The sequence below is a fragment of the Oryctolagus cuniculus genome, chromosome 2 (assembly GCF_051225735.1).
Source record: "Oryctolagus cuniculus isolate XC-2025 breed Fujian yellow rabbit chromosome 2, ASM5122573v1, whole genome shotgun sequence".
Taxonomy (NCBI): Eukaryota; Metazoa; Chordata; class Mammalia; order Lagomorpha; family Leporidae; genus Oryctolagus; species Oryctolagus cuniculus.
In genome coordinates, this window is record NC_142868.1 from 171,633,787 (window position 1) to 171,660,228 (window position 26,442).

At 45.4% G+C, this 26,442-nt stretch overlaps 1 protein-coding gene across 6 annotated transcripts in view; it reads right to left on the reverse strand.

Annotated features, from left to right (window-relative positions):
• Positions 1-25,867, reverse strand: part of CRIM1 (cysteine rich transmembrane BMP regulator 1) — a 208,645-nt gene extending 182,778 nt beyond the window's left edge. For 5 of the 6 annotated variants that reach the window (XM_051842989.3, XM_070069255.2, XM_051842988.3 and 2 more), the window contains exon 1: positions 25,479-25,867. In XM_051842989.3, the coding sequence (XP_051698949.3) occupies positions 25,479-25,809 (331 nt within the window). In that variant the 5' untranslated portion in view covers positions 25,810-25,867. The remainder of the gene's footprint in view (positions 1-25,478) is intronic. The other variant, XM_089327758.1, reaches the window with a different exon arrangement.
• Positions 25,868-26,442: the final 575 nt, after the last annotated feature.

The window sequence follows — 26,442 nt, forward strand, 5'->3', positions numbered from 1 at the left end:
CCTCTCCTCCCCATCCAATTGCTCTGCTAGTTCACCTGTCTGAGCCCACCTTGGCCAGCATTCCCCAGCCATGGGTCTGGCTGAGAAAACCTGTCTGGTCTGCACGTCAGTCAGCCAGCACTCCATGTGGGAGTCTCCTGGGCAACCGAGGTCAGCCCGCCCAGCATTACTGTTTCCTCCATCCCACCCCAAGGCCAGGGAGCTCTTGTTCCCCTTGCCCGAGTCCCTCCTGTTTCCTAGGCCAGGTCCATCCAGGACACAGCTTGCCAGGGGTCAGAGTGCCACATTCCTGTGGCTTCACACGGCCATGGGGAGGGCTCTGGATTCCTGCGTGGGGGGTAGGGGCAGGGCAAGGAGGGAGGCCAGGAGGGCAAATCTCAGCGGAGGTGGATCCAACTCCCTTTGCTCTATGTTCCGGACAAAGTCACGGACAGGCAGGGCAACAGGGGTCCAAGAGTTCCCTCCAGAGTGAGCCAGAAGAAGCTCCTCTGCCTCTCGTGGGTTAGGAAGGAAGAAAAGGCCGTAACTGCACATTTAAAAACAAGAGAGTGCACTGAGTTTTATGGGTCTTGGTGATTTAATCTGCAAAGTGAGGGGGCTGCATACAGATGTCTTCTGAGGAAACCTGCAACTCTAGTTCTCCAGTTCCTGGTGTAGTAACAGTCCTCAGGCCTCCGCCTCATGTACTTCTGACTAACAGGTTGCTGCTTTCACCTAGAAGGCATCCCAGCTTCTTTAACGCCCCAAAGCAAATTTCTCCTCTGCAATCCTGTATTTCTTGGCTTCTCAGACTGTGTCTCCTGGACTCTCGCAGTGTCTTCCTCTTGGTTTCTTTCTGCGTCTTTAAAGTTTTAACTCTGTAGAACCTGGTCTCAAACTGAAGGCCCTGGACTCTCAAGGATCTTCAAGCTCCCCCTGCTTGTAGGGTCCCAAGGCTTAAGAAAACAGGCCTCCAGGGTGTACACCCTATTGAGGTCCCATCTACAGCCAAGGCCACAACATGGTGTGACCTGACGATGTAGGCTCCAACTGGAGCCAAGGAGGGCAGCTAGGAGCATCACAACATGGTCCCCAGCGCTGGATCCCTCTAACACAGAGGTCTACTGCATTGGAACCCAAAAATGAGAAGCTGGGGAGGAAGGAGGAGTTTGAGCCCAAATGACTAATCAACAGGTAAGGAAGCCAACTGCAGTATCATCTCAGGATCTTCTGCTAAGACAGTGCAGTTCTCTGATGAGAAGCATGGCAGATCATGGCTGGACTGGTGGCTAACGAAAGGAGGTGGCTTGCTCATCAGAACCCAATTGATGGGCACAGACTTTGGGAGGGAAGGAGATGGGAAACAGTGCTGGGGAAAGGCAGTAAGTGAAGAGGAACTCACTTCCATGTGGTCAAGTCATATAAGGCACTGGCCTGCCAGGTTCTGCCTCTGAAGACAGTCCATGAAGAAAACATCCGAGTGATCAAAATCCATTGATGTATGTCAACTCAATGTCTATCTTCTCTCTACCCGCTTTGATAGCAACCACTGCTTTTAGTAAATCCTTATGAATTGTTTAAGAGCAAAGGCTAAGTCTGTGAGTAAGATGGTTAAAATGAATCTAGAAGATGATACTCTGGTATACAGTTATTTCATTAAAAAAAGGAAGAAGAATCCCTGATCAATGATCAGCTCCTTCCTGTCAAATAAGGATTCAACCCAGGATACCCCTTTATTTTTTTTGATACCCCTTATTTACTGAGACCTAAATGCTGTTGAGAGAATGCTTTGTGTGTGGTGAATCACCTTGAAGTACCTAGAATGTGGACTTGAGTCCTCTCCCTCTCTATTAGTACATACTAATAGTCTGCTCAGCCACATCTGCACATCCCCACTGCACCTGCTGCTCTCCCCGTACTGTACGCAGACTGCACTGTGGTCAGGGCAGAAGTCAACAGCAGTGTGAAACTACCAGAGACAATGGGAAAGCCCGAGAAGCATGCCCCACAACAGTGCATCCTTTCAGCAGTATCTGATTTTTAATGGGCCACTTCAGTTTGGGTGAGAGACTCTTGAGAGGGAGATGAATTATATACTCTCTTCTTCAAACCATCGGCAAAACAATCTTGCCCCACAAGAACCATACTGCACATGTTTGCATTAAAATTAATTTACTATATTTTAATAGTTGGGTACTAAGGAAGGATTTAATGGTTTAAAAAAAGTCTGGAAAGCCAGCGCCATGGCTCAATAGGCTAATCCTCCGCCTTGCGGTGCCAGCACACGGGGTTCTAGTCCCGGTCGGGGCGCCGGGTTCTGTCCCGGTTGCCCCTCTTCCAGGCCAGCTCTCTGCTGTATGGCCCGGGAGTGCAGTGGAGGAGGGCCCAGGTGCTTGGGCCCTGCACCCGCACGGGAGACCAGGAGAAGCACCGGGCTCCTGGCTTCGGATCAGCGTGATGCGCCGGCCGCAGCGGCCATTGGAGGGTGAACCAACGGCAAAAGAAGACCTTTCTCTCTGTCTCTCTCTCACTGTCCACTCTGCCTGTTCAAAAAAAAAAAAAAAAAAAGTCTGGAATACACTGAGACCTAAAAGAAAACAAACTAGAAAAAGTTATTAAAATGACAGTGGACAACAGAAATGTCATTAAAACAAAAAAAGACAAGCTGTTTTGTTTGTGTATGTTAGTTTAAAGCTCCAGATTTCTCCATGAAGAAAATGTTTTTACTATTATCACAATCCTGTTGCAATCAATCACTTTTGGAAGCAACAAATAGAGTGAGAAAAAGCCACCTAGAACACATTGATACAGGTCTTCAGGCTAATGTCCTAATCGCCTCTGTGGGTGTGTTCACTTTGCTAAAACCACCCTGTCCAAACCGCAGCTGCCCAGCCCTGAATAAGAACTCTCTTCAGGCTCACAACTACTACCAAGAGAATACAAGAACATACACCATATATTTCTTTTGCTACGTATTATCAGAATAAATTTTTAAACTTTGTTAACTTAAAAAAAAAAAAAGACTCACCTATTTCTGTTAGAGCCGTGATCTTCATTCTGAGTAAGGCCCAGACATCTCAAAGATGAGTGGTGGCGCCCTTCCCTACCATCTCATCCGCATCACTGGGGACCACCTGTTGCTCTCAGAGATGAGCAGTGACCAAAGCAGCCCTCAGTCATTTCCCCAATAGCAAGAAACATGTGCCTGCCTCAGAGGAAAAGCACAAAGAAAACTCCCTCAGGAGCATCCACTAGCCATCAATGGGATATAAAGTGAAGAAAGATGTCCCATCAATTACTCACTAATTTAAAACACATTCACCAAACAACTCCTACTGACACAGCCCTATACTAGGCACTAAGGGAGCCACAAAGAAGCAAAGTGGGCCCTTCGATTTAAGATCCTCTGCCTACTCAGCTCCTGTCTTGCACAGAAAGATAACAGAACGCGAACTCTCAAGGAAAGGACCAGGTATTGCTAATACATTCATTGCACATGCTGGAGCTTGAAGTGTTCCAATGACAGTGCTTATAGAAGCAAGTCACCTGATCATGTTGTTTGGTCCTTTCAAAATTACTTTGGGAGCTATTAATATGAGTGAAACTTCTACCAGATTAGTATGTTTAAATAAATAATAGGCCTATATAATAGGCCTTCCGATGACTATTTTCAAGTAACATGGGAGAAACCACTTCCTGACCATCTGAATGTTACAGTCAACAAAGCATATAATGAGAACCTACTTTGTTTTTAATTAATTTTTAAAATTTTTTTGGACAGGCAGAGTTAGACAGTGAGAGAGAGAGACATAGAGAAAGGTCTTCCTTCCGTTGGTTCACCCCCCAAATAGTCGCTACAGTCGGCGCGCTGCACCAATCCGAAGCCAGGAGCCAGGTGCTTCCTCCTGGTCTCCCATGCAGCTGCAGGGCCCAAGCACTTGGGCCATCCTCCACTGCCTTCCCGGGCCACAGCAGAGAGCTGGCCTGGAAGAGGAGCAACCAGGACAGAACCAGCACCCAGCACCCCAACAGAGACTAGAATCCGGAGTACCGGCACCCCAGGCAGAGGATTAGCCTACTGAGAATCTGCTTTGTATATCAACTATAGTGTTCAGTGCTAAGGCACAAAGATGCTTAACATTTACTGTGTTACTATTTGTATATAGAAACCACTATTCAAGTGCTTTTACATGGACAAGTTAACAACTATTACTCATAACCAACTACAGGTGTGGATCCTATTATCATTCCCATTTTACAGATGGAAACTGCAAACAGAGGTTAAATAGCTGGGCTAGGGTAACAGACCAAACACCAGGGAAGTCACAAGGCAAGAATTTGAGTCGACTACAGAGCCTGTGCTCCAACTAGTACAGTTGTGTCTTTCAAGAGTAAAACATGGCTGCTCCCTAAGAAATTTATCATCCAGATTTTTCCTGAGGAAGTCATTTCCTGTAGGTAGGTTTTCTTGTGACTATATCCATCACACTCCCTGGCAAAGGGAAGCAATGTGTACCAGTCACACAAGTGGGTAAAAAGCCCCTAGACTATGGTGACTCACTGTGTCGGGGAGGCAGAGTGAACCAGTGCCAGCAGTAAATGCAGACCAGTGCCCGCCCAGTGATGAGGGTAGCTGTGGGACAGCTGACTGGGAAAGGTTCTCAAGTTCCTAACAGCAGAGAGAACCTGTGTGCAGGGCTGGGGAACGGACTGAGGGCAGCTGTTAGCTGTGGGCCTAAATCCACGTGGGTGGAGGCAGAGGCACGGAATTCAGACACATGCACACAGTGTTCAACTCAGAGACGAAAAAGGGTCTCAAGGAGTGCTGCCCCTATCTCTGCACTAGAGAGGGCCATGCACAGGAGTAATGAGCTACCGACTCCCAGATCCCACAGCTCCATCCTCCAAACGCATATGCTTGCATTTACATAGCAGTCTTTTCCAAGATGCTCAGTGTTCATTATTTAAATAAAAGAAAAGGGGAAAAGAAAAATAAAAAAAGCAATGACCCTTAGGAAGCAGCAACTCAAAGTTAAAAGCATGAAGCAGCAAAAAACAAATCCATCCAGTGTGTACCCCTGGGTGGATCCTCAGAGTCTGCGATCTCCCTAAAGCTATATTTATGCCATCACCCACAGTCTGATAGCCCAACAGCCAGAAATAAAGGCGGGGCTCTCACAATGAGAACCTCTCCTCCTCCCCTCCATCTGGTTGGCGAAGCTCCAGAGCTCTGTAAGCAAGGAAATGCAGTCTAGTGGTGTTGTACTAACACTCACCTACTGTTTAAACATTCGCCTGACACGCAGCTTACACTGCTCACAGGAGCTTCAGGATCTGCCACAGAACAAGGAAGACGCAAAGCAAAATGCATTACAAATGGATTTAAGCATTTACAATCACCTGGCTGAGCTTGTGAAAAGAAAGCTCTAGCAGTTTCCCTTCACAATAAACATCAACTGGTTTAAGATGAACTCTAGAATACTGGAGAAAATTTATTGACTCTCACTATTAATTAACAAGCTCTATAGGCCCTATATGGGGCCAAATATTAGGAAAGTCCTAGGCTCCCTGTTTTCAAGCCTTTTCCTGCCTGGTGGTCAGCTTTGTCTACACCCCTCATTCATCCTGGGGACACACCCTCAGCAAACATGTTTTAGTAATGGTGGCAGTGTCAAATATTTATTATTATAGAATCCAAGCTTCCATTAACTTTGTTTTTATTTTTAAAAATTTCACACATGTGTTGACTTTAGTTAATGCCATTACTTCATGTTAAATAGAATTCCAAAATATCCAAGGTTAAACTATTAGATCTGATGCAATTTCACCTTCAAATTACTTTTTCAGTGAAGTGTGCTCCTTTAAGTGAAGATGTTGTCCAACAGAGTATTTGTTCAATGCTGCCTGTTTGTAGGCATCACTTAGCCAAATGCTTTGGCCCAAAGAGGTCTAGACAGGTCCTCTTCGCAACTAACAAGTATGTGTGTTAATGTTCATGTTTTTGGTGCTGAATTTATCTATACGTTAATTAGACTATCACAGATTCATAGTTCAGAAAGAAATTTAATCTTAAAATGGTAATCAAAATTTATGTCTTTTTTGGTAAACCAGAAGGCATGAACATTTCTATAAAATATCTCTGAAGCAGGTTCAGTTTTGCATATTATGCATACAACTGATTTTAAGAACTTGTATTTTTAAATAAAGATTGAACAAGTCAATCTGAAACAATACAAAAATTGATACATACCTTTTCAATAGTATCTAAGCTCTAAAACTATTATATAGTTAATGACACAAGAATCTTCTTCCCTTATAGAATTCCAACAAATTTAATCTTGACAATGATCCAAGATTTTCCAAATTTTATATGTCCCTTGCTGGATTAACATCTAGGCCTCTGGTTTTAATTTATAAAATGGTGAAAGTGGAAAACTGTTTTACATGGTAGTATAAAAATCCTAGTAACAAGAGCAGAAGGCTCATGCAAAGCATAAAAGTTGCAAGTGCACCTTGAAATTCACATCTAGTTCCTATGTGGGATCTGGTTAATTGTATCCATTTTTCATACTAAATAAATATTTGCAATCCAATAATACTTGTATGCTTCCATTAAAAAAAAAAAAGGCAGAATTAAAATGTTTCTACCCAGTGGGCTGCTGCTTGCACAAAGCCTCCAAGTGGTAGTTAACTTTACAGACCTTCAAATCTGAAAATCAAGGTGGTAGCAAATACAAGACAACACAATCTAGAGACACGGTCCTCATGCTGAGAGCATAGATACAAGAGAGCAGATGCATGGACAGCCAGTGGACACATCCTACTGAGGAAGAGGGAACGATCCTAGTCATCTTCAGGGAGAGCTCAGGTAGTTGAGAAAATAAAGTTCCCTTAAGAAAAAAATCATAGTATTCTGTAAATTATTTATTTTCTTTGAAAGGCAAGGAGACAAATGGAGGAGGCTGAATTTATCTGGAATGCCTATGTTTTCCTTTCTTACTTTTTATGTAGTTCTGAAAGAAAAGTGGAAAAGGAAATGAAGAGGAAAGCTGCAATGGATGCGTCTCATTACTCAGCTGATGCTTCTTTTCTACCTCCTCAAAGAGTCCCATCTGCTGGCTTTCTCTGTTCCAAGTGGGACCTTTTCTCCCTAAGTACCACCTCAGGGTCCTGCTGGAGGCAACAGCACAAAGGTCCGTCGCAGCAACTGATTTCCCCCCAGACTCTGAGAGGTTCTTCTCAGGACTCAGGGCCACCGGCTACCTATATGACTGAAAAGGGTACTTGTTGGTTGCACTTCACACCCACTTCTCCAGTGCTCTCCTTCCAGGAAGTCTATTTTTCAGCTACAAGTACTGTTTACTTTGGCTAACAGTCTGTTGGGCACTCCCTCCTTCAAGTGTGTTTCCCAGCCCTCGCCTCCATTCATGTGTTTTACGAAAGCTTGAGGATAAGTGTGCTGTGTCAGCTGGAGGAGCAGCTCTGGGCACTTCACAAACCCCCCACCGCTCGGACCCCACCCCAAGTTAACTGTATGCCAACCTCTCCCTTTGGCAGTATTTGCCATCAAATGAAACATTCCTTCTGTTACTAAAGTCTTGGAGAAGGGATCACTCAAAGGAGCATACACCTGCCCCCAAAGGTCAGGAGCTGGTTCCTCACACTTTTCCATGGTCATGAAGACACACGCAAGTTAGGAGCATGGCATGGAAGGGTTACAGGCTACTCATCAGTGGACAACAGCCTTCCCCCATACTTTGCTTAGCATATTCACTTCTCATTGCCATCTTTCACCCATTTTTAATGCCATAAGCATTATGGACAACCACAGCTCTACAGCTGTGACTTCTGCTTCACCATCATGCCGAGCTTCCCCTCCTCTTTCCCCAAACTGATAACCAAATGGTGGCGATCAATGAAAGGTTCTAAAGTGGGTGTTGGAAAAGCCACCAACCATAACACGACCTCAACAATTCCCATCAGGTGTTGGGGCGAGTGTTTTTACTGAGGGAAAATTGAAGGAACAAGCTGCAGTGGGGTATCACAGGGCTCCCAGGGTGCATCCCTCAAAGTAAGCTGGCAGAGCACACCCAAGCTCAGATCCAGGGGAATTTTCTACATGTCTCAGTCACTGCTCTGTACTTTATCTGCGCCACACTGCTCTTCCGTACAAGTTTTACAACCACACGTATCACCCAAAGGACCTAATTTGCTATTGTATCCTTCAATGTCAAATATCTTACTCCTTTTCTTAATTTGTAAATCATGTTAAGACTAGCAAAAAAAAAAAAAAAAAAGATTTCATGACTAGGACTGAAAGAAAAACAATTCCATACTGCTAAATAATAACAAGTTGGGGCTCCAGCCACTAATCATCAAGAATTCCTCTGTCCCTGAAGTCATAGGGTTTGGAGTGAATCCAAATGGGATTCTGCTTTCCTAAATTCTTATAATGCATTCCTGTGGACTTCCTGTTCCAATCATTGTGAGGCATTTTTATTATTCACAGTCACACACTTCCAGCCTCATGTTGTTGGCCTAGGATTTCCTTCCGCAAAGACACTGTACAGTTAAATTCCTGAGGAGGCTTGGGGATCACCTGAAGCAGTTAGCAGGTTGCATCATCTGCTACACTTGGCACTCAGACACTGGACATTCAATACGTGTTTGATAAACTGAACTCACTCCTGATCAGTCAACAAAACATGTTTAAGACACAATCCCGGATTTGCTGAGACTCCAGAAGTCTATTTTACTACCAGCAAGTATTCATTTGGTCAAGTGAACTGTATCTCAGCTTCTCAGTGTGCCAGATTCCTGGCCCCACAACAACGGCTACAAGAAACCGCTCACGAAGAAAACTGTGATAAGAGGGTAGTGAATGAAAGAGGACATCTTTACAGCAAACTGGCCAGAAGAAACGTGCTCACAAATACAAATTACTTTCAAATAGCTGACAAAATAAATTCAGTTGAAACTAACCCGTCATGAGGAAATTATAAGAAATTCTGGAGTGGGATGGGCCTGGTTACCAATCAGAGCTTCCTTCTGCTACGATGAGACTTCTCACTGGGATTCCCTTACCAGGTAATGCTGCTCCTTTCTGTTTCCACAATGCAAACCAAACAGTTCAGACGGAAAACTTTGTGTATAATATCTTGGATGACCTTGAGTCTAGATTTAGTCAACAAATGCTCATTGAGTTCTTTCTGTGAGCCAAGCACTAGAATAACACACAATCCTGGCACTAAAGTGGATCACAACAAGGCAGTGAACTTGAATACAGAATGAAAAGTGCTATAACAGGGGAAGGAGAAAGTGCTATTTATGGGCACAGGAGCAGGGGCTGCAGGTGGATGGCATTTCTTTTTTCCTGGGCAAGGCAGGAAGGCTTCACAAAGAAAGCAGCATAAAGTGGTAGGGCTTGAAGGGAAAAACACATTTTAAAGGATGTGAAGATAACTCTGGGGAATCTGAAAGGCTGCACCACACCCATTTTGCAGTGGCTGGCTCTGCCCTCCAAACCTTCAGTTGCACTAAATTTTAGGAGGTACATGTTGGCCATATGCCCAAATTTTCTGAGTTCTACAAGGGTCTTTGTCCAAGATAAACTCGAAATAAAGTTAGAATACCTAAAACTGTAGGAGCAAGACAGTCAAGTCCTTAATTTAGGAGTCTAATTTTTCCTTACCTGTGGGCTTTTAGTAATAACATGCAAATTACCATGGCCCTATGGGAAGTTAAATGCTTATTATACCAAGACTGGAAGTAGTTGGAATAATTATGCACATGAAATACATCCTCTCTACAGAAGAAAAAATTCCCTGTCCCTTCTTTACTAGGCATCTTTTATGCCTGCTTGCTATTCTCTCTCCTCTTAGCTCCTAATACCTTCTATTTTTCCATTTTCAAGAAATATTAGCACCTAAGCATTTCTGACTCAAAGGCATATGCTTATACATTCACACACAATTTAAAAAATATAATACACAGGCTATTGTCAGTGCCAAATGCAGCTGTAATTATGTATTTCTTTTGGACATGTTTTCTGTTATTAAAGCATGTAAATACTTCATCTCCCTCAAGTTTTCCAGCCCTGTGTTGGCAGAGAGTCCTTGCTTTTTCCTTTCTCTTTCCAAGGCATCTGATATGATTTCCGGAATAGATAGTCAATAAATTTGGTTGCTCAGAGCTCACCTTTTCCCATAGAGTCTTTGAAAATAATTCCAAATCTTTCCAACAAAAAAATCCCCTTGGCTTCTTTTGTTTTACTTATTTCCCTGCAGGGATATTCCATTCCTCACCCTAAATTTCTGATATCACATCTAAAATATCCACATATGGTCAATAATAGCCTACTGTAAACTATCCTACACTGACATGATGATAAAACTTTGATCATAATCACCAAGAAATAAGTGAATAATATCTCTGAACTCCATTTGCCCACTTAGAGATGTCCCAATTAACCAGATAGCTTAAAAGCCAAAACACTTTAATTTAGAACAGTTTTTTCCCAAAACATAAGAAACAAAACAGTGTACAACCTTTATTTATTAAGAAGTCATTGTCAGTTGGCCAATCTACAGAAGAGATAACTATACTCATCTTGCTTCAGGCTGGTGAGCTGTTTTCAGCACATCCATGATGCAATGCAAAGCATTCTTTGCCTGGGTTGTGCACTGAGTGTGGGGAGCAACTCGGACTAGACTAAGTTACTGGAATTAAGACTTATTCTATGCATCTGCTCTCCCACAATATGGCGCTGGGAGAGGAGTAAACAGCTTCTACGCAGCTGCCTCCAGTTCCACCAATAAACTGCAGGAGCTGCTCCTGATTGGAGGAGAGCAGGGTGCTCGGTGTGTGGGTAGCAGAGTTGGGATAGGTGGAAGAGGACTATAAAGAAGGAGAGACACAACATGCACCAGGAACATCCGGATAACATCTGAGCAGCCCCCGAGAGAGCCGGCCGGCGGTGTGCCGCTCCCCCGCGGAAGTGGGGAAAGTGGCAGGGGGAACTGCCCCTCCATGGAGGTGGAGGGGTTGCCAGCCAACCCGGGAAGGACCAGCAGCAAACCCGGGGAGGGCCAAGCAGACAAAAGAACAGCGCAGGGTCCAGTGTGGTTCCTCCGCGAAGAGGGGGAGCGACACTGAGCAATGGAAAACACAAATACCCTACATCCAAAGGCACATAGTTAGCCACCTATTGAAAGAAGGAATTCGTTTTTTCTCTCTCAAAGACATTCTGTAACTATATCCATTCAGGGGCCCAGCTGCTGATGCTACAAAATTACTTTTCAGCCCTGACCACATCATTTTAGACCAGCAAGTCTACCACAACTTTGTAAGGATCTTTGTTTTGTGAATTTTTGCCACTTTCCAATCCATGTTATCATATCCCATGTCAAACTGACTTGATGTGTTAGCAAAAGGTACCCCTCCAAACATTTCTATAGAACCTTGTTTGACAGTAGTGCAAATGTCATTATTGGAAGGGGTCATCCCAGAGGACTAGATGCTTGGCACCAAGTTCTGCTAATAGCTGGTTACCAACAGCAGGACAGCTGCATGCAAGCATGCTAGGAGAGTGTGGAGGCATGTGGAAAGACTGCTGGAAAGCATCTTCCCAGGGCTTTCAGGGCACTTGAGATCTGGCCTACCCTGGGTTGTGGCAGGCATCTGCCAGCAAAGGAGGGTCACTCCATTACACAGAGACATGGGCAAGGGGGGCATCCACCAACCTTCTATCTAAAACAGACTCATGATAGCATGCATACTGCACTACCTGCCTGTGTCAAAAAAGAGCTGGGAACGGTATTCAGATCTCATCAATGCTCCCACAGTTGAACAGTTCTCAGGCTAACATGTACCCACCAGGCAGGAAGACAAGCAAATAAAGACCTGTTTATTCACCAAAGACAAGTAAAGGGAAACCTATCTTAAGCAAAAGCTCAGGTTAGTAAATTAACACCACCCATCCCTTCCATGGCCATTTCAGACAGAACACTACTATGAATTATCCAGAAATCTAGCCTGGAAGACAGATGGTAAGATCCGGAAGATAATTTAACTTCCGATATCCATCTTTAAAGAAAAGAAAAAGCGAAGACAGAGCAAGTCACAGTACAATACAAAACAGTTACCCAGTTATTGGTAAACTTTTACAAGTTCCACAGATTGACACTCTCCCCCCACCCAATCTTTGGGGAGCAAAAAGTAAAATATTATAGGAAACTAAAAGTTAAAATAAGTCCATATAGCTAGGGATTACTGGCTTAGGTAATTGAAAGTGAGAATCATGGAAGAGAGCTACAAAGTAATTAGCTGCTGAGTTTTCTCATGCCACATACTCCCAAATGGAGTATTTAGCATTCAGCAGATTTATTAAGAAATAGATACCCAGCTGGAATTAGCCAGCATTTCATTCTGGAAATCCACTCTTGGCAAAAATGTAATATTCACAAGGCACAGCAAGATGAGTGCTGGCGCACACTGGAGGCCGTGCTGAGCGTCATATTCTTTAGAATAACATGTTTTATTAACATCAAGTTTCAGAGCTGCAGGCTGCCACCCTTATCCTTGCTCGATGCCCTACCAGTGAACAACACGCAAAAGAAGGGGAAATTTCTGGACTCAAAGAGACAACTTTCCATGCTCACAGGTAGTCTGTACTGCAAAGGCAGAGAGTTTCCTGGCTGGTGGCTCAGGGACACACAGAGATGAAGGAGCTGGGGCAGTGGTGCAGCCTGTCATGTCCCCCTGCAGGAACTCATTTCATCCTCCCAACATGAGGCACCCTTGAGCCACGTTAGGCCAGTGACTTTCCTTTCAGACACCATCACTGTTAGGTTTCTTTCAATTCAGTCTGCTCCTTAAGGAAACTCCCTGGCAAGTGAAAACACCAGCAAAGGTAAAAGAATGCAGAGAATTTGGCTGCTGCCTGCAGTATTAGGAAGAACAGCAATTACTCAACTCTCTCCCAGTGTCAGAGGCAGAACCAAGACACAGGGGCAAGTTTTGGCCTGTCTCTGCTCTGGCTTCTCCCTCTGCAGTCTCTGTCACCCACCTACCTCACAGCCGTCATAATTAATGACTTCAGTGAGAAGATGGAGAAAGAGTGAAGGCACTCGGCCAGCACAGGTATAAAAGAGAGGCATAAAGTCTACCTTGAACCCAGACTAGGCCACAGTTAGTGCAGCTGACAGATCACAGACATTTAAGAGATGTCCAGGAAGGACTCCATCTTCCTCTAAGGCCTCTGCCACAGCACCTGGCAGAGTCATACAGGCGCCACGTTTTCCTTCCCTGAACCTGCAAACACAAGGTAATATTTGACTCCTGCCCAGCACCTAGGTCATAACATAGATCTTATGACTAGAAGGGCCTTCAACTGACTCAGGTCCCCTGTCTTCAGGTGGGTAACTATGTAATTCCCTCTTGACAACTTATCCAAAGTGAAGCCATTGAAAGGTGACCCCAAAGCCATGACTATTACTGTATATGTAAGAACAACAGGGTAAAAGAGGAACAACTATGTTGTCACATTTACCTTTCTGAACAGCCCCGAATCCTTGCTGAAACAAACTACGATATAGAATATACTCACTCTTCAGTTTAAAACACAGAAATGTATCTGGTCTTTAGTTTTTATGTCCTAGGCAGTGAAAATAAGCTTTCTTAAAGCTTGCCTGAAACACAAGAATGCAGTGGTCCTAGGAAGCACACAGCACACCTGTTCTTTCTCAAACCATTTACAAATCTTTTTATGTTGACTTTCAGGGATAAACCTGCCTGAAATCCATCCCGGTTCCATCACTCATACCATAAATATCCATACCTTGAAAAGAAGCAAAGCTTCCAACTGTGGAAAGTGAGAAAAGGTTTTCAAGGTCTGCATTTGATAAGATAATGGAATGTTCTGCCTCTGCAGAATTATAAACAGTGCGAGGGAATGGGACCTGTGCAACCCACATGGAAGATTCCTCACACATTCTAAAGGTCTGAAGTGGTCCAACTAATACTCTAATAAAGTCTAGTCCAGGTTAAACATCCTCAAGGTGGCCTGGCCTTACTTTGGCAGGATTTTTGGAGTCACATAGAGAGGTATCACAATGCTCCAATACTCAGATGCCTTTTGTTTTATCACAGCTGTGGAACATTTTGCTTGTGGCCTTTGGATAAGAAGCTAAATAAGTTACCTCTTGTAGACTGGGACTCTGCAGGCTCAGGTTTCATTCTACCCTGCCAGAAATTCCTTTCTGTTTTGAATCTGAGATGTTTGTTTATGGTTTTTGTTTTGAAATGCTAAATAAGACAGGCATAGTCTCTAGTTACAGCCTATATCTTTTTTTAACCTTGCCATTGCCAGAGTGGGTGGTTGCTCAGAACTTAGCTAAAATTTCCAAATCCTCAGGAACTTGAAATATAAAATGACAACATCCTAAAATAAAATTAACACTTAATACTTTCTTAAAGTATTCATAAGACAGACATTCTCAGGGCATTTCATATTAGGGTGCTTTGTTGGATCTAACATAAAAGAAACCCTGAAAAAAATTTGAAATTTTTCTTATTTATATGTTACACATGTTTGAATACCACCACTGTTGATCAAAGGTAGAAGTACTACTATAATACTACTAAAAATATTTCTAGAAACACAACCAAATTTTTATTATGTGCTAACAAAATTTGATTATCAACAAGGGAAAAAATTATAACATATATTCCAAGGACTTTAAGTTCCTACTTCTTGTTCCACAATAGCCAATATAAAGCATCAGCCTTGGCCGGCCCCGTGGCGCAGCAGGTTAATGCCCTGGCCTGAAGCGCTGGCATCCCATATGGGCGCTGGTTCTAGTCCCTGCTGCTCCACTTCTGATCCAACTCTCTGCTATGGCCTGGGAAAGCAGTGGAAGATGGCCCAGGTCCTCGGACCCCTGCACCTGAGTGGGAGACCTGGAAGAAGCTCCTGACTCCTAGCTTCAGATCAGCACAGCTCCGCCCATGGTGGCCAATTGGGGAGTGAACCATAGGATGGAAGACTTTTTTTTTTAAGAGTTATTGACAGTGAGAGAGAGAGAGAAAGGTCTTCCCTCCATTGGTGCACCCTCAAATGGTCATCTTAGCCAGCGCTGCACTGATCTGAAGCCAGGAGCCAGGCGCTTCCTCCTGGTCTCCCACACAGGTGCAGGGGCCCAAGCACCTGGGCCATCCTCCACAGCCCTCCCGGGCCACAGCAGAGAGCTGGACTGGAAGAGGAGCAACCAGGACCAGAACCCAGCACCCATATGGGATGCCGGCGCCACAGGCAGAGGATCAACCAAATGAGCCATGGCACCGGTCCCATCTAACTCTCTCTCTAACTCTTTCAAATAACTAAATAAATCTTAAAAAAAAAAAAAAAAAAAAAAAAAAAAAAACCCAACACCTACACTACTACACTAGGAACCAGAGAGTCAAGAGCATTAGTTGTTTAGTTGTTTTAATCCTGGGTGTTCTTCCTTCCCAGGTTTCCACAGTAGTACAGACTCTCCAGGGGACATCACAGTGCCAACCCGGGCTCAACCTTTTAACATCAGGCCACATCAAAGATAAGCGGAAGGCCTGGGGTGGAATAAAGCAAGGCAAGTGGGCACCAGCCCCCACGCATCTGCTGCTCCTGCCCAAGCCCGCCATAGTTTCTGAACCCAGCTGCCTCTTCCTTCCATAACCGCATTGAGGAATCTCAACCTTTCCCTGGCATGCTCCCCAGATCTCCAATGTCTTCAGCAATATCCAGAAATCCATACAAAACTTCTAGCTAGCCATTAAACAAAAAAAACCTTAATTCCCTTTCATGAGATCGTATGCCATGAAGATCAGGATGTCACCTTTTAGAGGTGGACATTTGGTGCAGTGGTTAAGCTGCTGCTTGGGATCCTCGCATTCTGCATCAGATTGCCTGGGTTCAAGTTCTGGCTTTGCTTCTGATTCCAGTTTCTTGTTAATGGTCACCCTGGGAAGCAGTGGTCATCTCTCAAGTCCCTGGATGCCTGCCACGCATGTGGGCGATCAGGTTGAGTTCCAGGCTTCTGGGGTAAGCCTGCCCAGCCTCAGCTGTCATGGGTATCTGGAGAATGAACCAGAACTCTGTCTCCCTGCATTTTGAATAAATTCAAAAAGGAATTTTTAAAAAGTTTATCACCTTTTAGATATTAGTTCAAAAACAGCTCTTTAGAAGTAAGGACTCACACCACAAAATGAAGCAAATATTCACAGAACCCAGAAGGTGTAAGGAAGCATAATTATGCTGGATCTGACTAACAGATGACCCAGAGGCCCTGGACCACAGAACCTTATTCTCTGTAGGCCACAGTTCTCTTCTCTCCCAAAGACTTCAGATATGAAAATTCCTACTCCGTGCCCCCACCTGAAGGGACTGAATTAACTTACAGCAGGTGTGAATGTGCTCTCAAAGCACAAACAAGGAAAAAAAGTGAGAAAGAATGGGAAAAAAAAATCAAGAATTTAGAATACTGTTTTTAAAAACTTCTTTGGTACCAGGAACTGTGCTGGCAATGATTTTCTATGCACACACACGCACACACATTGATGTAATCACAGGTATTACACAAGCATATAGGAATTATCGCTAATCCTCACTACAATATTTATTTGAATGGAAATCTTTTAATACTCCATTTTCACAGACGGAGAAAACTGAAACCCAGAAAAAATAAGCAAGTTGGTCTCAGTTTTAAAAAAAAATAACAGCACTGAGATTTGGACATAGGTTAGCCTAGCCCTGAGGGCAGTTTTCTTTTTCCTAAAACACCCTGCACAGGAGGAATGGGGAAGAGGCAGCAGTGGGGAGACCATCAGGTCTCGTTCTTTGTTGCTGCTTCCTCCACTGAACCCTTCTGGAAGTCAGAGTGAGACTCAGGGGCCCTCTCAGCTGCTCCTGAAAGGAGCTCGCTCTCCCCATATCAAGCCTCACTGCTGTGGGCTATCAGGAGTCCCAGTTCTTCTATCTAACATCAGCCCATGACTTCTGTGAGGCGAGGCCGCTATCTTATTTATTCTGGCTGAAAAGTAAGTATTATAATCATGGGTAACACTTGTCAGGTCTTATTAAATGCCACACTCTGCTGCACACTTTACACATACTAGCTCTTCGTTACTTAAAGGGTGGCCTCAGGCCCAGCAACACTGGTATCACCTGGGAGGCTGTCTGACATGCAGAATCTCGTGTTCCATCTCAGACCTCCTGAATCAGAACTGGCACATTTTTAATGAGCTGCCGAGGTGATCTGCATGCATGTTAATATGTCAGAAGCACAGCTTCATCTCATTTAATCTGGGTAGCAAACCTAGGAAGTTCCCACTACTTCTAACAAACAGGGAACCCGGCTGCCAGAAGTGCTATCAGTACCATACGGAACAGAGACCAGAGCCATGGCAGATGTTCAACACACACTTGTGGGCAGAAGGCTGGAAGGGAAATAGGGAGAGCTAGGGATCAGAGGAATGGGTTGGTTAAGCCTCTGGCCCTTGGCTTTGCCCAGTTTGTACCAACTGGAGCAGCAGCAGGTGGGACAGAGGCCTTGATGGGATGGAGCTGTGGCAGTATAAGCTGTTTCCTTAGCTCAAGCCAGGGTGAACATGCCAGGAGCTAGGAGCAAAATCAGCTTCCAGAATATAATGTAAAGGAAAACACACATTATTGATTATAGTGAGTTTGGATCCTTCTCCCTCACCAAATGAAATATCAGCTTACAGATAAATGGTTAAGCTCACAACTCCTGTGACTTAATACAAAAAATCTGACTCAAAATATATAATTTTTTTTAACTTTTATTTAATGAATATAAATTTCCGAAGTACGGCTTATGGATTACAATGGCTTCCCCCCCATATCGTCTCTCCCACCCGCATCCCTCCCCTTTCCCACTCCCTCTCCCCTTCCATTCACATGAGGATTCATTTTCGATTCTCTTTATATACAGAAGATCAGTTTAGCATACATTAAGTAAAGATTAACAGTTTGCTCCCACACAAACATAAAGTGAAAAATAATAGATGATTTTTTAAATGATGATGAAATCAGATCAGACCTATTGTCATGTTTAATCCCAGTGAGAGTCAAGTTGGGAATTGATAATTTCTTCTTTTTTTTTTTTTTTTTCAGAAGATCAGTTTAGTATACATTAAGTAAAGATTTCAACAGTTTGCACCCCCATAGAAACACAAAGCGAAATATACTTTTTGAGTACTCATTATAGCATTAAGTCTCAATGTACAGCACATTAAGGACAGAGATCCTACATGAGGAGTAAGTGCACAGTGACTCCTGTTGTTGACTTTACAAATTGACACTCCTGTTTATGGCATCAGTAATCTCCCTATGCACCAGTCATGAGTTTCCAAGGCTATGGAAGCCTTTTGAGTTCACCAACTCTTATCTTGTTTAGACAAGGTCATATTCAAAGTGGAGGTTCTCTCCTCCGTTCAGAGAAAGGTACCTCCTTCTTTGAAGACCTGTTCTTTCCACTGGGATCTCACTCACAGAGATCTTAAAAATCTATTTGAAAGTCACACTTATACACACACACACACAGAGAGAGAGAGAGAGAGAGACAGAGACAGAGACAGAGACAGAATATATCTCCCATCCACTGGTTCACTCCTCATATGGCCAAAATGACCAGGGCTGGGCCAGGAGCTTCATCTGAGTCTCCCACATGGATGGCAGGGGCTCAAGTCCTTGGGCCATCTTCTGCTGCTTTTCCCAGGCCGTTAGCAGGTAGCCAAATCAGAAGTGGAGCAGCTGGGATTTGAACCACAGCCCACATGGGATGCCAGAGTCACAGGTGGCAGCGACCTTACCTGCTACACCATAATACCAGCCCCAAAATATAGTTTTTTATAGAAAGTATTTAGACAAGACGTACAACACCCTTCCTAAGAGCCTCAATTCCATAACTAAGGGATGGAGAGAATGAGCCCATGTCAAATTATTGTACTTATACTGTTAGCAACCTTGTTGTTAGTAAACTTTTTCCACATGCCAGTCACTTTAAAGTGCTTCACCAAGTTCTGGTAGCAACAGTATCCATATTATTGACTTCCCTACACAGATGAGAACACAGACACAATAGCAAGGGGCAGATTTGATCCAAGAAACAAAGTTTCTAACCATTACTCTTAGGTATTTCACCTGGGCAAATTAACTGGAGTTGGGGAAGAGAGACTGAGATCTGTTCACTTTGCAACTAACACAGGAAAACAGGATCTTTATTCAATTTTTTCCCATGTGGGCTCCAAATGAACATTTAGACTTAAGAGTCTCATTTTTACCTTGAGGACAATCTTAAATATATGTATGTTCAAGTGCTCCTCTGTCCATAGGACTGAGTAGGTATCGTCTATGCAGAGATTTTTGATGATCTGACAAGCTAACTGGCCAGGGCAAGCAGCAGAGTGGGTGCAGTCAAGAGGTGCTGATAAAGGGACACCTCCCAGTTCACTGCCCACGCTCATCTGCCTAGTGCAACAAGCCAGAACAAAGAGAAAATAACTCTCAAAAGCAAGCTTGCCATTTTGAATTGCAGCTAGTAAAGTGTTAAGAGTGAAGCAGCCTCTTTCTTAGATGCTGGGAAACACTCTGCTATGTATCGTACTGCACAGTTCTAAGCTTGGGTGGGATTCTCTCTCCCATCAAAAGGAGAGCTCCTACTCAAACTTTTAAACCTTGTTCAGATTCAAACTCCCCTTTGGGCTCTGCCACTAGAGCCTGAAGAGATCGCTTCAGATCCTTTGGTTCCTAGCACAAATTTTATCCACATATTTCCCTTATGAATTAATTATGTACAAGACTTGGGAAATCTTTGCTGGAACTTATTATGCAGACATTTTATGGTCTTTCTTATTGCCTACACTGGTTAAAGAGTGAAAAGAGTATAGAGATCATGTTTGAGAGGTCCCCAGGCCTCCCAGATGTCCCCCTTCTCCATCAGATCTTGTACAGAGTAGAAGAGCAATGAATGAGTGAGTGATTTCCATGCAAAGGCAAGTCAGATGTTCGAAAATGCACGTTTGGAGAACTAGACCTCTGAGAAGAAAGGTTTTCAACATGTTATTCATGCATGCTTGACTACTGTTTCTTCCTCAAATAGCTAAATGAATTTTACTGGGGGGGAGGGGTCTCCAAAAACCAAATGTGCCTTGTGGAACACAGCGTTACAGGAACGTTCTTATCTTCCACTCATTTTACCACCTCCTACCCCCACTGGATTTACACACTGAAGCAGCACTGTCATTGCTCCTGCAGGCACTACTGCCTGAGAGATATTAAACACACCCACATTTTTCAGGAATTTCACAATTAATGTCTGGAATGTACTTTGGATTATTCTTCAAAGGATGGTACAGTTGCCCGAGGATTAATTCAATATTTTTCCCTTCTTTCATTCATCATTCTTTAGTCCTCCCACTCATTACCTTCTTAGGGTCATCTGTTTTATACAAACCCTCCAACTTTATAATGTCTGTCCCCAAGCTGTTCACTCGTTCACCCAGATCACCACATCTTAACTAAGCCACACAAAACATAGGAAAATGTACCAAGTCACCAGATATCTCCTACAAATGGCTGTAATAGCCACAGTTTAAGGACTGTTCAGACAGCTTTCTTCATAAATTAACCCAAATGCTCACAACCACACTGCCAACATATGGCTTGTAGATTTTCCTGGTCTATTAAACACGTGTTAATGGCAGCAAGTATCTCCAGACTTGCTATTTTTCCTTTCTTTACTATGCAATTTATTTGCCCTTTGCCAAGTATTTTGTGTGACAGGACTCAATAACAGCGAAGATTCTATAAGCCTGACAAAGTGAAGATAAATGAATCCTGTCACTTGTATATATGCAGTGAATGGTTGGTCCCTCCATGTTTTGTCAATATTTACTTTTGGGAAGAACTAATTATTTCCTTGTTTACTTGCATTGGTTTCTCCTCACATCCCCTGTTAACATAATTTTACAGGCCCTCTGCTTGCTTCTTTCTGGCATCAAAAGAGGTCACTTTACCTAAAGACTTTTGAGATGAAAAATGAAGCCCATTACTCAAAGTCTGAGCCCTGAGTGTGCTCATTTTTAAAACTGTAATATAAGTGTATTAACTTTGCCCTTCATCTTTTACTAAATTAGTGAAAATAGAAATTCAGGACTTTGACTCCAGGTCCCACCCCACAGCCATGGGGGCAGCTCCTTGGATGACTTATGCACAATCCAGTGCTTTGATGCATTACCTGGCCACTAGTCACCTGCTCTCTGGGACACCTCCTTATGGCCCCAAGCTTAGTCTTGCAAGCACCCATCATCTCCACTGACAGTCTTCCAGTCTAAGGGAAGAAACCATAACCTTTTAATGACAATCATTTCAAAAACTTTTGCTTTTTTGCTGTAAATACCCTCCACACCGACTTCATTCTCCTAATCACTACCCCATGAAAAATGGAAGGAAAAAGTTAAAAAACATGGGAGAAATACAAGGATTGTGTACACAAAAAGCAATTTTCACATGGTAGTGATCATGGAAAATTAAGTTCCACAAAGGTTGAGCCACCGAGTATATATTTACTGGGAAAAGAACAGCGCTGGCATCCCATAAAGGCACCAGTTCCAGCCCCGGCTCTCCACTTCTGATCCAGTACCCTGCTAATGCACCTGGGAAAGCAGTGGAGAATGACCCAAGTACTTGAGCCCTTGCACCCATGGAAGAAATTCCTGGCTTCAGTCTAGCCCAGCCTCGTTGTTGCGGCCATTTGGAGAGTGAACCAGCAGATGGAAGATCTCTTTCTTCTTCTCTATCCCTGTAACTGTTTCAAATAAATAAATAAATCTTAAAAAAAAAATAAAGAAGTTTGTGCTTATCTGCAACAGAAATCACCTGGATCCAATACAACAAAGTCCTCAGAGCAAAGCAACTCAATTGCATCCACTTGGTTTCTAATCACTGTCCTTGCATACTGACAAACTCAAGTCACCATCTACTGGTGTTATTATCCAGAGACGGCTGGTCACGCTCCTGCACCTTGTGCCAGCCACTCCTCACAGAAATATGTCCACTATATATTTTACATAGGAGAGACCCACTTAGCTTAAAATATCATTCTCACTGTCCCATCAAAATATTCTTTGTAGAAAATCTCCATTAGTTTTTCATAATGTTGTCTCACCTCCCCCAAGAGGTTTCTCATCCAAACTTCTACCTCAGGGGTTCAGAATCCAAACTTGTTTCTCTGGCTTCTAGGCAATTTCCCTGGAGGCAGGCAGCCTGGCCAAGAACACAGGCCAGGCAGAATGCAGCAGAGGGCAACAGGAAGACTCCCTAGATGAGTGGAAACAGGAGAGGCACTTGCACTCTCTCAGGGGCCATAAAGCACTTTTGAGATTAAGAGGATGGCAGAAAACCAGCAGGTATCATGCACAATTTGAATAAATTTAGAAAAAAAAAGGAATAATTAAATCAGGATTTATTTACTAACAGTCTAAACTATGTGGTAAAGAAATCCAAAGGAGCATCTCACATGATTCACTAAGACATCACATAATTTAATCTTTCAGAAAATACTTTTTCTTTCTTTGAATAGCACTGTTCATCCATTTATTCAATGCACTTCCAGTGAGGCCCCACTATGGGTCAGTATGCCTTAAAACCCAAGGCAAGGAACCTCAAGATGAAATGGGTCCATGTCTCCTCGTGACTGATCTGACTCATTTTAGGAGCTGCAGTTAAAAACATGATTTTTCTCCACACAAAGACAGGATGGCAGTAAAACACATAAAAATCACTGCAAGTTGGCAAACAGCAATTCAAGTTGTACTTAAGTTATGTCATTGAAAGCAAGTAGATTAGTCATGAGAACATTTCTATACCATGCACTAAGCTTTCTCAGTGTAGCCTCATGAAGTTTTCCAAAGAGCTTTCATTAACAGATACAACCAGTAGGGGTCATTTTAGTGCAAAAATTGCAGCAAAAGAGACTTTAACACGAATAAAATATTATATTCCTATTTGTTAATTATGAAAATCATGTCCCAATGTGTGAATTTCTGCATAAAAATGAAAACTGAAAGAAACACTGGTCATTGAAATATTTCTTGAAAGTAAAATGAACCAAAGGAGAAAATACCTTCTAGATAATTATCAACATGTAAAGATTCCTCTAATTCTTACAGAGAAAGGGTTATTCATTCATCTTATGCTTTTTACAAATCATGTAGTAAAGGGAAGAGGATATATGCAATTCTAGACACAAGATTGAAAATAACCTGTCTGAATCCAACCATTGTATCATGCCAGTTTAACACTGTTCTTCTTTTGTTTCATGGATGTAGAATGCAACTTGACTGCTGCTTTTGGAATTCTTTTTAAAAGTGCCTAGCGCTCAGGATTGCGGTGGCTGGATACAGGCCTGCTAAATGCAAAGTGCTTCTAGAGAACACTAATTGAGATATAGTCACGTTGACAAACACTCCCAAGTATGTTCAAGGATAATACCAGTTGCACAGGGTGTTACCAGAAGAAAGGAAGCTAGGAGGGATCGCATCATTTCAGAGGAATGAACGGCTCACCAGCAAGCTGCCAAAATAACTCCATAGTGTGACACGGCATGCGGCTGCCAAAACATTTGATGACCGAAAATGTTCCCTGAGCAGTTCCTTCACCACAAACATACTAAGAAGCCACAAAACAAGGAGCAGAATATTTTCAACCTCCAAAGTCCTTCTCAGAGCACAGCAGTCTCCGATGCATGTTCTTGTTAATTTAGGGGAAGCCAGATCAGATCAGATACTCGAGGTGGCAGGGTTCAAAGATGCACCTTTTAGTCTAAGTCATTCAAAATCCCCAAACACATGAAACCGGATCAGAACTCTGTCTGATGGCCATTTTTCCTGAGTCAGAAATAATAACGTATTGCAAAATGGGATTTCATACCAGGTGGGAGGCTTTCCTAATCCAGGCAACCAAACCCTTTAACTCTTCTAAGCCAATGTCCTAAGTGCACAGCACAGCCCGGTCCCTCCCCTGGGACCAGAGATCCCTAAGACTGCCCAGTAGCTTCCAAACCAGAAAGCCTCTCGATTCAACAGAATGGTGCAAACCTTAAGGACACAGGTATAAATAAGTACGTGTACTTAAAAAGAACCACAGCCTTGAAGCCTTTTAATAGATCCATTTTTTTAAAAAACTCTCCAGGCTGTCACCCCCTTTCTCTGTATCCCAGCACAGTAAACATACACACATACACATGCGGATGCTCCAGAATAAGCCCCTCCCTGGCCTCTGAGGTGTGGCTCCAAGTAGTACAGAAGAGACACTAGGCAGAGGGCGCCTGTCCCTGCTCCAAGCTCCCCCAGAAATAAGACTGCTGCGCTCTGCTCACTCGCCAGGATGGCCCGCAATGGCATCGTGCGCCCGAGCAGGGAACCCACTTTTAACTGGTGCTCACCGAGTCCTGCTCAGGCGCTCGACAAAAAGAGCTCAGCGCTTCTCTCTAGACCTCAACCAGACCAGGCACCGTGAGGCCGAGGGTGGCGGACAGGGATGTCAGCGACTCGCACCAACACTGGGTACCCAACGAGGCGGCTCGACTCATCTAAACGCTTTCTCCCTCCGGCAGTCTGGCCATCGCGGTGCACAGTGCGCCCTGGAGAAAAGCCATCAGGGCCAATCCGCTGTCAAACAAAAAGAAGGGACCGGCAACAAGACTGGAGACACGCGGCCATCTGATCTTAAAACAGCAGCCCCTGACAGCGAGCAACAACTTTGCACCGCCAGGTGCAGCCCCCACCTCTTTCCTTTCGGGAGAGAAAGCCTTTGACCGTTTTCCATAGGCAAATAAATGAGTAACCACCGTTTGCAACTTCCCCTAGGCTGACATATTCCTGAGCTGAAACTGATTTATCTGCGGAGGAGGAGGAAGGGGGTGAAGGAAGAGCGCGAGGGAAAAAAAAAATAATAAAGAGTCGCACGGGAGTGGGAGCTGGAGGCACGTCTCCTCGGACGACAGAACACGGACTTTTCAGGGCCGGTGCGCAGCGCACCGGCCACACTGCGCCAGTGCGGGCAGGGGGCGGGGGCGGACGCCCCGGAGGCTCGCGCGCGCGGCCTCCGCAGTGCCCCGCCCGCGGCGTCCCCGCCTCGAGTGGCCACACGTGTGTGTGTGTGTGGGTGGGTGGGTGCGCGCAGGGGTGGTGGTGGGGGGGGCTCGGACACCTTCCACTCGCCCGCCCCCACCCAAGCAGCCCAACCTCGCGCGCGTGGCTGGCTAAGTACCCGGGGAGCGGGAACCGAGCGACGCAGGGGCTCGCGCCCGGGGGTGGCGGCCGCCTCTCCTCCTGCGGAGCCCTCGCTCCTCGGGAAAGTCTCGGCCAAACTTTGTTGGGCGCAGCCAGCGCCGAAGGAGGGCGGGGGTGGGTGGGTGGGGGGTGGCGGCGGGCAGCCGTACCTTCGCAGACGCCTACTTCGTACTCGGTGATGGAGTCGCCATTGAGCGGGGGGCGGATGACACAGCGCAGCCCCCGGTCGCAGGCTCCGTGGAGCCCGTAGGCGCCGCCGCAGCTCTCGTTCCTCTGGCGGGCGCACATGTAGCAGCAGCCGCAGACGCCCTGCACGATGCTCCCGGGGCAGCTCCTGGGCTCCTCGCACTTGGACTCGTCGCAGGGCAGGCAGACCAGCGCCCGGGTGCCGGAGCGCGCCAGCAGCAGTAGCAGCCCCAGCAGCGAGACCAGGAGGTGCCCGCAGCCGGCCAGCCCCCTGCGCCCCGCCACCAAGTACATCCTCCTGCGCCGCCGCCGCCGCCTCCTCGCAGCCGGGCCGAGAGCCGGGCGGGCGCCCTCCCCTTCGCGGGGCACACGCGCCGCAGCCGCCGCTCCCGCAGCCCGCGGTCCTCGCCGCCCCCCTCTGGGCCCCCGGGGCGCGCCTCCCCTCGCGGGGCGAGGCCCGCGCCCCCACTGCGGGCCGCGCCGACCCCGAGCCCACTAGCGTTGGCGCCAGCGGCAGCGGTGGCTTCCCCTCCTCCTTCTCCTCCTCCTCCTCCTCCTCCCGGGAGGGAGGGGGAATAAAGAAAAAAAGTTTCCTCCCGGCAGCTCCGGTTCAACCCAAACTTCTGGCGGCGGCGGCGGCGGCTGCGCTCGGCTCCAGCCCGGGCTGGCGGCGCCCACTCCTCCTCCTCCTCCCAGTCGGCCGGCCCCGCGGCGGCGCAGCCTGCGGGCCGGTCCGCGCCTCCCGAGCCTCTGAGTGGGCGCGGTGGCGCAGCACAAGGTCCGCGGCGTCCGCTCCGCGAGCCCCGCTCGCCTCACTCCTGCGCGGCTCCTCCGGGCGCTTGTTTATGGCTCGAGCCTCCGCCGCTCGGGCTGCGCCCTCCCCCTCCTACCTCATCCCCAGCCCGCGCCCCCCCCGCACCGCGCGCT